This window comes from Hemicordylus capensis, chromosome 5 (genome assembly GCF_027244095.1).
Source record: "Hemicordylus capensis ecotype Gifberg chromosome 5, rHemCap1.1.pri, whole genome shotgun sequence".
Taxonomy (NCBI): domain Eukaryota; kingdom Metazoa; phylum Chordata; class Lepidosauria; order Squamata; family Cordylidae; genus Hemicordylus; species Hemicordylus capensis.
In genome coordinates, this window is record NC_069661.1 from 86,180,602 (window position 1) to 86,194,519 (window position 13,918).

General features: G+C 44.3%; 1 protein-coding gene across 4 annotated transcripts in view; it reads left to right on the forward strand.

Annotated features, from left to right (window-relative positions):
* Positions 1-13,918, forward strand: part of STOX2 (storkhead box 2) — a 246,056-nt gene that overhangs the window by 198,657 nt on the left and 33,481 nt on the right. For all 4 annotated transcript variants that reach the window (XM_053257670.1, XM_053257671.1, XM_053257672.1 and 1 more), the window contains one exon: positions 3,640-3,792. In XM_053257670.1, coding sequence (XP_053113645.1) covers positions 3,640-3,792 — 153 coding nt within the window. The remainder of the gene's footprint in view (positions 1-3,639; positions 3,793-13,918) is intronic.

Sequence of the window (13,918 nt, forward strand, 5' to 3'; positions counted from 1 at the left end):
TGAGAGGAGAGTTGGTCTTGTGGTAGCAAGCATGACTTGTCTCCTTTTCTAAGTAGGGCCTGCGATGGTTGTATATGAATGGGAGACTTGATGCATGCGCACTGTAAGATATTCCCCTTAGGGGATGGAGCTGCTCTGGCAAGAGCATCTAGGCTCCAAGTTCCCTCCCTGGCCTCTCCAAGATAGGGCTGAGAGAGATCCTGCCTGCAACCTTGGAGAAGCCACTGCCAGTCTGTGTAGGCAATACTGAGCTACATGGACCTATGGTCTGACTCAGTATATGGCAGCTTCCTATGTTCCTCTGAATGGCGGGTGGAAGAGGCTGTCTGCATGAGAGCCTTCTCGCTTGCTCAGCAGCAGCACCGTCACCCACACTGAGCCTGGCTGGCTGGCTGGGGCTGCAGGTGGGCAGGCTGCAGCACAGCCAGCCTTCACTGCCATTGATTGGGACTTGGGAGTGGCACTTTCAACGTGGCAGGCAGGGGAGAGGTTGCATTGGGGAAGGAGGAAAAGGCAGAAACTGAAGCAGCCGTCCCAGCATGGGGGAGCCTGTGCAACTGCTGGAATTGGCTGAGCAGGGAGCTAAACTTTTGTGTACGCATGCTCAGCTGTGCAGCTTAGAAGGAATAGTGCTCCCCTCCCTCAGTAACAGTGGGATTCCAACCTCCAGCCCCTGCAACTCCAACCCCCCCCCCATGCATGATCATGTTTGCCACACCCCTTTCCAGATTGTGGCCAATCCTGGCCAGCCCACTGACAGTCTCACAGTCTGGCCGTGTAGCCTGCTGGGATCTGCCTTAGAGGCCAAGCAGCAGAGAGGGGATCTCCTGTCCTGGAACAGCAGGAGAGAGGGCATGCCCTCAACTCCTGCCTGTGGCTTCCAGCGGCATCTGGTGGGCCACTGTGCAAAACAGGATGCTGGACTAGATGGGCCTTGGGCCTGATCCTGCAAGGCTGTTCTTATGTTCTAACTTGAGTTTGGTGGGCTGCAATTTGATGAACGTCTGTGGCGCTATTTGGAGTTACAAACTGCTGCTTCTCCAGACTCCGGTTTCACATTACGTGTGAACCCGGCCTGATAGAAAGTAGGAGAAGACTCTAGCTGAATCTGATTGAGCATTTCATTTCATTTCATAGAGTTTATTTGCCAGCCTATGAGGTGGAGATGATAGTAGCAAAGAAATCTTCTTTCACCACCACCAGCTGGATTGTATCCAGGTGATCTCTTCCAGATGGCAGAGGATTTATTGAACCCTGGACTGAAACCCTTGCAAAATGAACCATCTTTTTGCTTGATTTTTTTTTTTTTTACTAAGTTCACAAATGTGATGCCCACCCCTGAATTAATTTGAGTCTAGAAGCCCACTCCTGTGCTTAGTGCTTATTTTTTATTCTCCTTTTTGGCAGTGGAAGCTTCCAGTTCATATATTTCCTTACTGTTGTATATAATAAATATTAGCATACATTGGGGACCATCTGGAAAGAATTATGGCAGAGGCCTTGGTTGCACTGAAATGGTAAACCTGTGTCTGAACTTCCAGAGCTGAGGGCTCTCAGAATTGAATGATCTAACACGCAAAATGTTTTCTTGCACGTAGAAAGCTAGATGTCAGCCCAAACCTTGCATCTGCCATGAACTCGCTAGGTGGCCTTAGGCAAGCCGCTCCCTCAGCCTCAACTGCAATTTGGGTATGATATGGGACTGTAGTCACCATAAGTGGCACAGCGGGGAAATGCTTTACTAACAAGCAGAAGATTGCCAGTTTGAATCCCTGCTGGGACTTTATTGGGCAGCAGCGATAGAGGAAGATGCTGAAAGGCATCATCTCATACTGTGTGGAAGGAGGCAATGGTAAACCCCTCCTGTATGCTACCAAAAGAAAACCACAGGGCTCTGTGGGCGCCAAGAGTCAAAATCGACTTGACGGCACATTTTACTTTACTTTATGGGACTGCAACCTTATAGCAACCTAACAGTTTGAATACGTGTGATAAAGTGCTATGTAGTGGTGTGCATGGAACCGGCGCCTGCCGGTTCAAAGGTGAGGGGGGTAGCTTTAAGGACCGGGGAGGTGCTCTTACCACCATGCCCACCACATTTCCCCTGGCAGCGCTGTGTCTAAAAATAGTCCTGTGGGGCAGCAGTGTACTTCCTTTTTTTTTTTTTTTTTTGGAACAACGCTTCTCAAAAATAATCAAAATATTATCCACAGACAAGAAAAGCATATTATCCACAGACAAGAGAAGCCGCCCCAGTGTACATTGGACTAGAAGTACCCAGAAGTACTTTGTGTACATGCACAAGCTGCAACATGAGAGTGTGACATGCACATGTGCAACGAGCACTTCCAGGTCCTTCTGGTCTGACGTACACCGGGGTGGCAAGAAGGTACACTGCCATCTCCTGGGACCGTTTTTAGACACAGTGCCAGTGGGGGAAATGCAGCCAGCGTGTGTGTGTGTAAAAGCACCCTCCCCGGTCCTTAAATCTACCCCCCACCTTCGAACCAGCCAAACCACTGGACCTGTGAAACGGTTTGGAGGTCTGTAAAAAGGGCCTCCAAACCAGTTCGTGCACATCCCTAGTGCTTTGCACACTCAAAAACCTTTCTATAAATGCTAAATAATATTATTTCAGAAATTATACTAGGCAACAGCCCTTGTCTCTAACATCTAATTCTCAGTATGTAAAGGATTTTTTTGTATTGCAAAGCATTCTATCATGGAAGCCCCCAACTGTAGTTTGAAGTAGTACTGCTCAGATGCAAGATTACCACCTCAGTGAGAACTGCGCCTGAAACAGACTTCAGGAGCTATCATGCACGTGATACTTTTACCCCTTCAAATTGTTTATCAGTGGGGATGTTTTCCTTAAATTTTAATGTAATTTTTTTTTAATTGCTCTTCAAAAGTTCACAGCAATACATAGATTTGAAAATAAGATGGGAGGGAAAACCTGAATACATAATCTAATAAGGTTAAATGATATTTATTTCAAGACAAGTAATGTACCTGTTTGACAGTGCTGATACTGTCATGTTCTCATATTGTTGAAGTGCTGCTGTGCTGCAACAGGGTAGTGAACTAAACATATTTTTATGACACATTACCATTTTGAAAATATTGCTATCACAATTATGCAAACAAATTGAGAAAGTCTTTTTTCCGTTCTTCCCTGTATTAAGAATCACAGTATATTCATTATCAGTCGGTACATACATTTAGAAGTGTCGGTCTTCAGCTATATGCATAAATATAACTCTTTCTATCATCTGGTGTAGTTTTCTAAATTTATAACTTGCATCCTTCAATATTTGAAAAGCTGCTAAGTCTTTTTTACTTCATACAAATGCCAAGCAGCTCCACCACACCAAATTGCTCTCTGAACGTTTTTTCCCTATAAACATTCTCAGATCTCTGTTCAGACCAGTCGGTGATTTTCAGTCTCTATTGTTGTGCTTCTTGCTGCTACTAACAACTTGAGTAAGTTGGCAAAGATTTTCTAATGTAATTCTTCTTTTATTGTGAGGGTTTTATTGCAAAACTGTGATGGAAGCATCGGTCTGTCTCCATATACTCATTCTGACTAAATGATAGTTAAGCAAAACACTTGGCTAAAAGTCCATTTTCTCTCTGCAGGTGATGTATCACCCATCAGTATGTCTCCCATCAGTCAATCACAGTTTATCCCACTTGGGGAAATCCTTTGCTTGGCCATCTCTGCAATGAACTCAGCACGAAAACAAGTCACGCAAGAAGCACTAATGGAACACCTAACAACCTGCTTCCCAGGTAATTATATGCTAATGTATCCCCACTCACATCGACCTAGATTTTTAAAATAAAAAAAAATGCATCTTCAACTACCCTTGTACAAGCTTGTACATTTTACAAGCTTGCTGTTTTTAAGAATGTATATTTAGACTATGTGCCTTGCTTCACTGTTGTAAATGTCTGCTCCTTCATTTTCAATTATATGTTATTTTAACATGCAATTCACCTGTAGTGTTGGTACAACTCAGCTAAGAATCAGCATAGTCCCTGAACTAATTGCCCTAGAAAAAAACTCCTAAATTGAAGAGGTGTTTTTGTGTACTGCTTCCAGGTCTTCTACTCTTATGGTTGTCATATATGGGCAGAATTTGTCCAACTTTATCCATCTCTTTGGTTCCATTCCCTCCCTCTCTCTCCATGTAATCACCATGATTCTAAATATACTGCACCTAGATGAGCTTGTTTTTTCACTTATTTCTGAATGTTCTTGTCATGATTGTGTACCTCTGCTGATTTGCAGCTGCTGTAGCATATGTGAGAGTATAACCCTTGGGAGAAACATTACCAAAAAGGAGGCAGTCATAAGCCCATTAATAGAATCCTCAGTGTGGTGGTGGTGTCATTCAGTCCTCTGTGTATGGGTCTGCATTTAGTATTTGTCAGATTTGTGTCATTATTCCAGCTCATAATGTCACTCAGTTCATCTACATATCCTGCAACCGGCTGCATTCTTCTGATTCATTTCTATATGAAGTTATTGCCCTCCCCACCCCCACCCCTCACGATCCATTGAATGAGCTAAGTGGAATTTAAGATTGGGATGTAAACCAGCTCCTATGTGGTCCTAAGCACATTTTTCATTTCTCCTAGATTAGCCTGCTTTCTTTGCGCAAAAATAATTCCAAACAGACATATTGCTAAAACAGCAATTGAATCACATGGGATTGTATTGAGCTTGCTCAATCACTAGGGTAACAAGGTCGGCATGGCATGAAAGGAGAGTGAATTTTCAGCAACAGTATGTAGTTTCTCTGTATAGGTACATATTGGTTTCTTATGGGTCAGTTCAGAATTTGATTTGCTTCAGATGTTTCTTACCTACTTTTCATGCTTATTTTGAAAAACCAGTTATTTAGAAATCTGGTGCTGTTTCAGAGAAAAGGTACTTCTTGTTACTCTTCTTGCTCTTTTGTATCAGGCAAGATAATTATCTTGAAATTCTAAAATCCAGATCCCATCTGGAGTTCTAATGCTCCCTTATGTTATGAATTTTCCTTCTAAATAGTTGTGATGTGGGGCAAATCTGGATTTTAAAATATATTTGAAATACTTTCTGCAGCTTTTCAAATAAGAAATGAAAAAATATTGGAAACTAGCTTAACCCATGCAGAGCATCCGTGTGCTAGTTACTTGATTGCTCCCCTCACCCCTGCCACAGTCTCACTTATCTCAGAGACCTCTCCACCCTCACCTGAGCTGCACTCCTGCTCTTTCTCTTCCATCCCGTTGCTTCCATCTCCCTCACCCCTCTTGGTCACTCCTCCACCCTTTACTCCACTCCCCTGAACCCTCTTGGTCATGGCTGCAATGTTGCTGGTGCCTATTAGCCAAACTGCAGCCCCCTATCCCCAGAAACCTCCTCCTTCGAGCTCCTCTCCTGCTCCTCCCCACAGAAGCAGCAGCAGTGGTGGACTGGGCCTTTCCTCTCTGCTGCCACTGCTATGGCTGCTCGTTCCCATCAGGCTGCTGACAGCCCCAGGCCCGTCCCTTGCCTGCCTGCCTGCCTACGCCAATGGCCTCAGTAACCCCAAACAGCAGCAGTGGTTGACTGGGCCTTTCCTTGCTGCCAGTAGGAGCCACCATGGCCGCTCATCCCTCGCCTCTTTCTCTGTCCCCCTCCCTTCTTCTTCTCTCTTTCTGCCCCTTCCTGAGTTAACAGATCTTATTTCCATAGACGAAACTAAGAGGGGCAGCCAGGGCATGTGCCCTAGGTGCCACGGGGGGGGGGGCGGTGGCTAGTGCTGTGCAAGGCATAGGACCTCGCAGGGACCATTTGAGCATGTGCGGTGGCCATTTTTTTAAAAAAAAATATTAAAAAGCTGCTGAAAACAAAAATGGCCACTGCACGTGTTCAAACGGCCTCTGCAAGACCCAAGTCTAGATTTTTCCCTGATCTAGGAAGTCAGAAGAGTGCAAAGTAGTTGGCAAGGGACCCAAGCATTTAAAAAACAGATATAAATGGCACAAAAGTAAGTGGGCAAAACATCCCTTGAAAAGACAAAGTTGGTTTAATACCTTGTAAGTTGGCAAAACTGAAGGGTGGAGGTGGGGGAGAGGCAAGGAATAAAATGGAAATATTCACTCGCCTGCTGTTTAATTCTCTATACAGAGCTCTAACTTGTGTGGTGCTTTAAAAAAAAAACTGTTGTAAGAATTCACACCCAGAAATGTTGCATTTGCAATTTATTGCCATCTCTGTGTTGTGCAGTCTTACCATACTGAGAAATGGCTTGTCTTTTAAAATAAGTGGTTAACGTGCTGCAAATTATTTTGTTCAATTTAGCTGAGTTGTACTCAGGTTTTTATTGCCTGTGTGCATCCCAAGTAGATTTGCTCAAGTTTCCTTGCCTTCTAAAAAAGTTTTTTTTTAGAATGTCTTTTTAAAAAAATCAATGCAACTCCCTTTTTACTTTGAACACAATTATTTTTAAAAGGCACATTGAATAGTCATGCTGTGATTCTGATTGACTAGTGCATTTGATAAACTAGACATAAAATTTACTGTCCAGTCTGCCTGTTGCCTGCCTCTGTATTGAATAAGGGAGGTGTAACTTATCCAAGACACCATATTTGTGTGCCTACTTGGTTCATTTATGGCAGAGCTCACGTTTGAAAGGGTTGTAATGCTATGAAGGTGGCCATCCAATACACACTATCACAGGCCATATGCACTTACTACCTTAGTATCTGTCACAGCGACAGATAGGAAATGGAATATGTGTGCAATAGAACTGGGTTTTTGTTTTGTTTTTACCTTTAGACCCAGGAACTCGAAGGGATGGGACAGGGGCAACATTTTATCAAACCTTTGCAGTGTGGCAGAGACAGAAAATTGGTAGATTATTGTTATAAATTGTTTCTCTCTCTCTCTCTCTCTCTCTCTCTCTCTCTCTCTCTCTCTCTCTCTCTCTCTCTCTCTCACTCACACACAACACACACACACACACACACACACACACACACTATTTTTCTGATTCGAATATCATACTGTTTTGCTGTTCTGTTGCTAGTTGTAAGTTCCACCTTCTTCCTGATCAGGCTGCTGGATCCAAGCCTATTGTAAGTTGCTGGACAATTTCAGATTGTTTGAGGCCCATAGGATTTCCCATTGCAGCCATCTCCCTTTTAGGCAAGGGCTGGCTGGACAGAAAAAACCCATCCCTGAATTTCTTGGAGGCAGCAACCTGTAGTGAGGTGTGCTGAGATGGCAGAGCATTTGCTAAAGAGAGCTTTCACTGCTTATCTCTATGGAGGCATGCCCAGCACATGGATGTGCTGTGTTTTCTTGGGAAGGCGACTGGCACATATGTGCCACATGTGTGGTTGTATGTGTGTATGCATGTGTGTGTTGCTTACAACCTGTTTCACCTGAAAGTGTCTGAACTTGTATTTTTGAGCTGATATTATGGTAAGGTTATCTGAAAGATGGGTGTCAGATGTTTGGACAGGGGTGCAATTTCAGTGCTTGCCCTAGGCACTATTTTCCCTAGATACGCCCCTGCTTGTTTCCTCATCTAATTCACACAACGGCAGCCTCTTTCTCCTGAAAGGGCTCTTTCCTCCCTCACGACCCCTCTCTTCGCAGACCCCTGCCCACCATCCTTTTAGATAGATAGATTCCTATCCTCTACAATCAAGAACATCTTCGAACCAGTAACAGTTGCATTCCAACTGACCTTAACTGTCACAGGCTCCTCCTCCTTATCTTCATATGGAATCCCCACTGCCCAATCACCACGGTGCTTCTGCTTGCATACTCTCACAAGAGCTGCCACGCGTGGGTAGGCCTTAGAGAATTATATAGATAGAAGATATATCGATTGAATAACATATGTTTGTGGTGGTGTGAGGTTAGTAGATGTGCAGTGTTACATCCTTTTGCTTGAAGATCTTGCCATGTGACATCACTAAGGCACCATGTGACATCACTAAGGCATCTCAGGAAAACATTTGTCTCCATACTGATTATGCTCCCTGATAAAGTTCAGTAATTTTTCATAGGATAAAGCATCAGTCTTCTCCACCAATGTCTCATTTGTCTCTGTCTGACAGTGTTACATGTGTGTGGGCCTATGCTTCTGTCCTAACTTGGATGCATTTTGCTCAAAACCAAATTTGTAGGGGTGCACATTAAGTGTTTTGTGCACATCCAGAGGGTAGGTGCAAAGAGCGGTCACTTTAACAGGAGGAAGGAAGGTCTTACTTGCCTCTCGTTTGCTTCTGTGCAATGCCCACCGCCCCAGCACAGTGCTGTTCATATTAAGCAGCCACACTGTGTGTTTTGAAGAGTCATGCCACCCAGCTGCTTCTTCCTTAGGAACAGGAAGTTCCCTGTTTCAATGACGCCCATGGGCTGCTAGGAACAGGGAACTACCTGTTCCTAAGCAGACAGCGCGACTGCTTAATACGAACAGCGTCATGCTAGGGCAGCGGAGGAGCAACAGAGGGCAGGTAAGACCTGCCTTCTTCATGTTAAAGTGACCCGTTCGCCACTGCTGAAATGATTCAGCAGGGGCCACCATAAATTAGAGGCGCCAAAATGTTTCGTGCACTTCCCTACAAATTAGAGAGCATGAATAACAACGGACCACAGTCTAAACAGAAGCAAGCAAAGCTTTCCAAAGCAATCTAATCTAATAAATAAATAAATCTAAATCTAATAAATAAATAAGATAATGTTTTGTTGCCTTGCCTCAGACTCGGAGAAAAGGCTTCTGAGAACAAGGGATAGAATATATTTGTAAAACAGAGGCACAATGTTAAATGTGGTAGTTGGCAACCTTTGCACAAGTGCAGTTGCACAGGGAGTGAAGGCAGTTCCTGGGGAAAAATAAAGAGGAGGGGAGTAAGGGAATGGAAGCTGTAATAGTCAGGCAGCTGGTGGGCATTGAAATGTGGGCAAAATGAAGGGGAGACACGGGGGTGGGGATGGATAATGAGAATCAAAAACTTTGATACCTGCTGTTTCATGTGTGATTCCAAACAGGGTAATTTCCACTGGGGAAGATTTAGAGGGTCCCAACTGCAAAGGTATTTCCAAAGCAACAGACAATGAGAAGCAGTAGAATGCTGGCTTGGCATCAAACTCCATGGTATTTGCTCTCCATGTGTGCACAGCTAGCAAAGGAAAGCATTGGGTTTCCCAGGCAGTCAGATGCAGGGGTTAACCCATGGCAAGCTCCAGTAGAGAATGGCCAGCCTCAGTGGCTCAAGGGTTTCATTCGGAAATCCAGGGGCTCTTGGGCAGTCAAGCACATGGATTAACTTGTGGCAAGCCCACACAGAGAGTGACAGCTCTTGGCTTCAAGTATGTCCAGAGCAGTCCAGTGAATGTCTTCCAAAAACAGACCCACACAAGGAATACTAAAGGACAGTGACTTCATCTCAGCTTAGCAATTCCAGTGTTCCAACTTGAGGACTTGGCTGTCCAATGATTCAGCTTAGGGCAAAGAGCTTTGATCACAGGCTCAGCCGGATAGACCCTTAACCTTAACCCTTGAGTAGTAGAAGGAAGCATGTGCCACTCAGTTCCCATGAAGAAGACTTCAGCAGGCAAGCAAACTGGACAGAAAACAGACACAGGGCTCTCACACATGCATCTGGGGGAGAGGACTTTCTGTAATGGTCTTCCTTTTGCTGAGTTGCAGAGGCAGGAAAACCTAAGACAGAAAGGACAAAGGAAACGATTCCAGTAACCAGATTTGGAGAAGGCTGCTATTCCAATGGAGCACAAAACAAAGGGACCTCTATTGTGCCAAATCTACATGACTGACGTAGGGCACATGAGGTTGATTGCATTTTGGGGTGTGTTTCCCTGTTTCTCAGGGGTAGTCTTTAAGGTTTAAGACTCTTTACTGTGCCAGGAACTCAGACTTCATTATGAATGCATGGAATGCAAGTGTGTCTGTGTAAAAGAGAGGGCAGGGGAGAGGGAGAGATTGAGAGTGAGACCTTTTTCTAGGCAGATTTTGCCCTGGTTCAGGATTTGCTTGATACAGCTGCTTGATCCAAGCAGAGGCCAGCTTCTGTCCCCCAGCACCAAGTGCTTGTCCATGTGTTGCAGTTTTGCCTCTATAGGAAGCCAGAGTAGTGGGGAAGGCTGTCTGGTAACAGCAACCCAACCTTATCCATATTTATGCAGAAATAGAACCCACTGAGTTCAACAGGGCTTGTTTCCAACAACTATGCCTAGTATTGAAGCTTCAGTTTGGTGTGTGAATTCTTGTTGTCAGTCTTCACTTGTGGCTTTATTTATAAGGGTTTGTCAGTGTTCTCCAAAGACTAAAATTAATGATCCATGTTGATGAGGGAAAGGAGGTGGAGAGGGCAGGTAAAGTTCACACTTGTCTGTCTAGCATAGTGCATCTCAGACTTTTCTGCAAGATGAGCAGACTACAACAAGAAGTTGTTGGTGAGTATAGTAAGAGTCACATGAATGAAAGATTGGCAAAATAAATCAGTGTAATTTAATGCAAACTTCCACTGAGCACTTGAGATTAAAATATGTATGTGTATAGTCTGGCTTTATACACATGGAAATCAGTTAGTGCAGTACCGTTCTCATCAAACAAAAATACACCTCATAAGAGAATTCAACACACTGGTATGTTCTGCTGGCTGTTTTTGCAACAGGCCTTCAGGCAAATTAACACATAATCTCTTACCCAAAGTTGTCTTTCTTAAGCCTTTCCCTGTTAATAGGGAAAGTGGTGAATGTTTTACTCTCAAACTGGGAATTAAATTCTTGCAATTTCCTTGTCTTAGGATATTATTGTAGTGTTTTGTCCTCTACTACGATTTAAGTGTTGGGTTCCAAAAATATATTATTCCACAGTATGTCCTCTTCTGAATGGTAGCAGCTATGTTTCAGTTGTCCATTCCTTAATTCAGCTTTGCCCTATGTACTTGCATTTAATAGTTTTAAACTATTTAATATTTTTTTTAACAGTGCCTGAGCTATTTTGCGGTTCTATAGAACCAGGGGAGGGTATTTTATCCCCGCGGCCTTAAAACCTTTTCAAGAGAAATCATTGGCATAGTTACTTTATGGTGTCTACTTGGGTCCTTACCCAGATCTGTTCCCCCTAGAAGTGGTGCAGTCTAAATTCTTGAAAGCAATATTTCAGACACCCAAGTGCACCTCTAATGCGAGGCCCAGATTGGAGGTACCGGTAGGTCTCATTAGAGTTGAGGCCAGATACTGGCAAATGGTGCTGTTTTATTGATTGAAGGTTTTTTCCTTGGACACAGGGCTGAACCACTTAGTATTAGAGGATTCCTATTAGTCGACCGGAAGTGTGCTGTGAACCAAAAGATGACTGCCTTGGGCCTCAATCAGTCTGCCTTGCTTACGCAAAGTTTGGAGACAGCTGGAAGCTCATTAAACAGAATAGAGGATATTGAGAGACAAACGGATATAGCGAAGGCACCTGACTTTCAGAACCAGGAATCAGTCAGGTATAGTTTGGGCCCAGCATCCTATCTCACTATCTTGGAGGTGCCCCCACTTAGAAGAGTTTTTACCTTGGCAAGATGCAGTGCCCTGCCTTCAGCCCTCTTAGAGGGCCGATATAGAGGGACTCCCTATGGGGAGAGGCTCTGCCCATGTGGGGAGGGACAAGTGGAAACAGTCAACCATGTGCTATTGGGATGTTTGTTCTATAGAGACCTGCATCAGGATCTCATTTACCCCTTGATGGCTAAATGCCCAGGTCTTGATTCTCCTCAGATGATTGGCAGGCTGTTGGAAGGAAGTAATTCCTATGCCACCAGACAGGTAGCTAAATTTTGTAGCGCAGCCCTCCTGCTGAACCAACAGTTAATAAGTTCCCATTGGTGGCTCTCTTTTTTTGTTCATACCATATGGGAACTCATATGGTATGAATCTTTTACACATCTGTCATTATGTATTATTTAGGAAATCCATCAGGGACATAGATTAAGACCTACATGCCATGTTGCCAGCTACATACAGGAAGAGAGGAAGGGAGAAGAAGGAAGTCTCTCTCTCTCCAGGTGAGAGAGTGAAACCTGAGACTATCAGGGAAAGTGGAGTGGAGAAAGCATGGCCAGAGGGTGAGTGCCCTTAGTGGTCAATAGGGTTGCTGGTGCTAAGAGTCGATCCATACAAGAGCTGCATCTCCAACACAAATGACTCAGTTTCTCTAATAATTTCAAAGTAATGAAATTTCAGCACCTGATGGGTAAATTAACATGTCGTCATGAAAAGCAATCCATTTGATTGCCACTTATGATAGAGTTAATAGTCCAGGTACTCTTATTAAAATGGCCCATATCTGGAGAGAGGGCTGAGTTGTGAGCAGCAGCAACCAGATGGTACAGGGCTAGACGATGGGACTTAGGAGAGCCAGCAATTGGTCGGAGTTTCGGGATCAAAATCAGTAGCTGAAGATCAGGAACATACAAAAGGCCAAAGCTGAGGGGACAGCCTGGAGTCAGGGGACAAACTGACTCCAGCCAAATGTTAGGAACATGCCAGAGGTCAAGCTGAGGAGACAGATCAAGGAAGAGATCCAAGAGACCTTGAAACCGAGACATGGTCTGGTTCAGACAGGAAGCCTCATATTCTTTCTGTCTGGAGGGAAGCTAATAATGAAGCCTCACCGAGTGGGGCCAGCAAAGGACCTGGAGACTGAAAAGCTGCTGCAGTGTGGGCAAGTCACCACAAGGGGCAGTGATGAGCAGAGTCCCTACCTCAGGGAACATTTGATCAAAGTATGAATTTGTGGGGCTTGACTGCTCAATGTGTAATTCTGCCAGAATCTTGTAGAACAGGTGCAAAGCAGAGAGAAAGAGACTGGGCCAATCTCTTCTTTAAATCTAAAGCCTGGATTGCTATGGAGTGCTCACATCTCATGATGGCATGTATAAGGAAAACTCACAATCCGCAGATTCACGTATCTGGTTCCGTAAAAGACTCCTGGCCTCGGCTTACGTGTGTGAGGGGGAACACATTGACCTCACATATCCATTAGTCAGAGGTGGCCAGAAATGACCACGGAGATAATTTCCGGCCACTACTTTGTTTCTTGGAGCCACAAAATTGCTCCCGTTTTTAAAAAAAGACCCAAAAATGGTGATTTGGGAGGCATTCTGGGAGCACAGCACGACATGTGGGGGGGGGAGCAGCAAACATGGTAATACATTCCCCACCACCGCCACCTCAAAAAATTGGCCGGAAATGGGCTTTTAAAATTTTTTATTTCCCATTGCCCTAATGCCTCAATATTTGTGGTTTCCGTATCTGCAGTACAACCGCGGAACGGAAGCCCTGTGAATATTGAAGTCCTCCTCTATTAGTCAGTAGGGATGTGTATGGAATGGCATATGCATTCAGAACAGAACTCAAATGCCCGGATCATTCCATCGGAACAACCAGTTTAGACAGTTCTGACAGAATGAGCTTGGAGCCCTGAAAACATTCCAAGCACCATTTTGGACTCTAAAATGGCGCTCTTCTTGGCTCTTTGCACATGCAGCAGCCATTTGCTGACCACGCAATGGTTTTGAGTGTCCTGACTCAGAATGGGATCATTCCATTCCAATCTTGGAACAGGCCCTTCATTTGAAGGGCGGTCTCTTCCAAGCTCAGAACTCTCAAAATGGCCCATTCCACAGTTGGAACGTTCAACTGCAAACTGTTCTGCACATCCCTGCTAGTCAATATTGTACATTTTGGCAAGAGGCATTGATTTTTGAGAAAAATCATTTGGGGAATATTATATTGATATAATCTGTACCTGTGCAATATGCTTGTGAAGGCGATGTTTAGTTCCTGCCTAAACTAAACTAAGTGGAGAAAACCTGAGGACATGCAGATGGACAATACCCAAACATTTCCTGG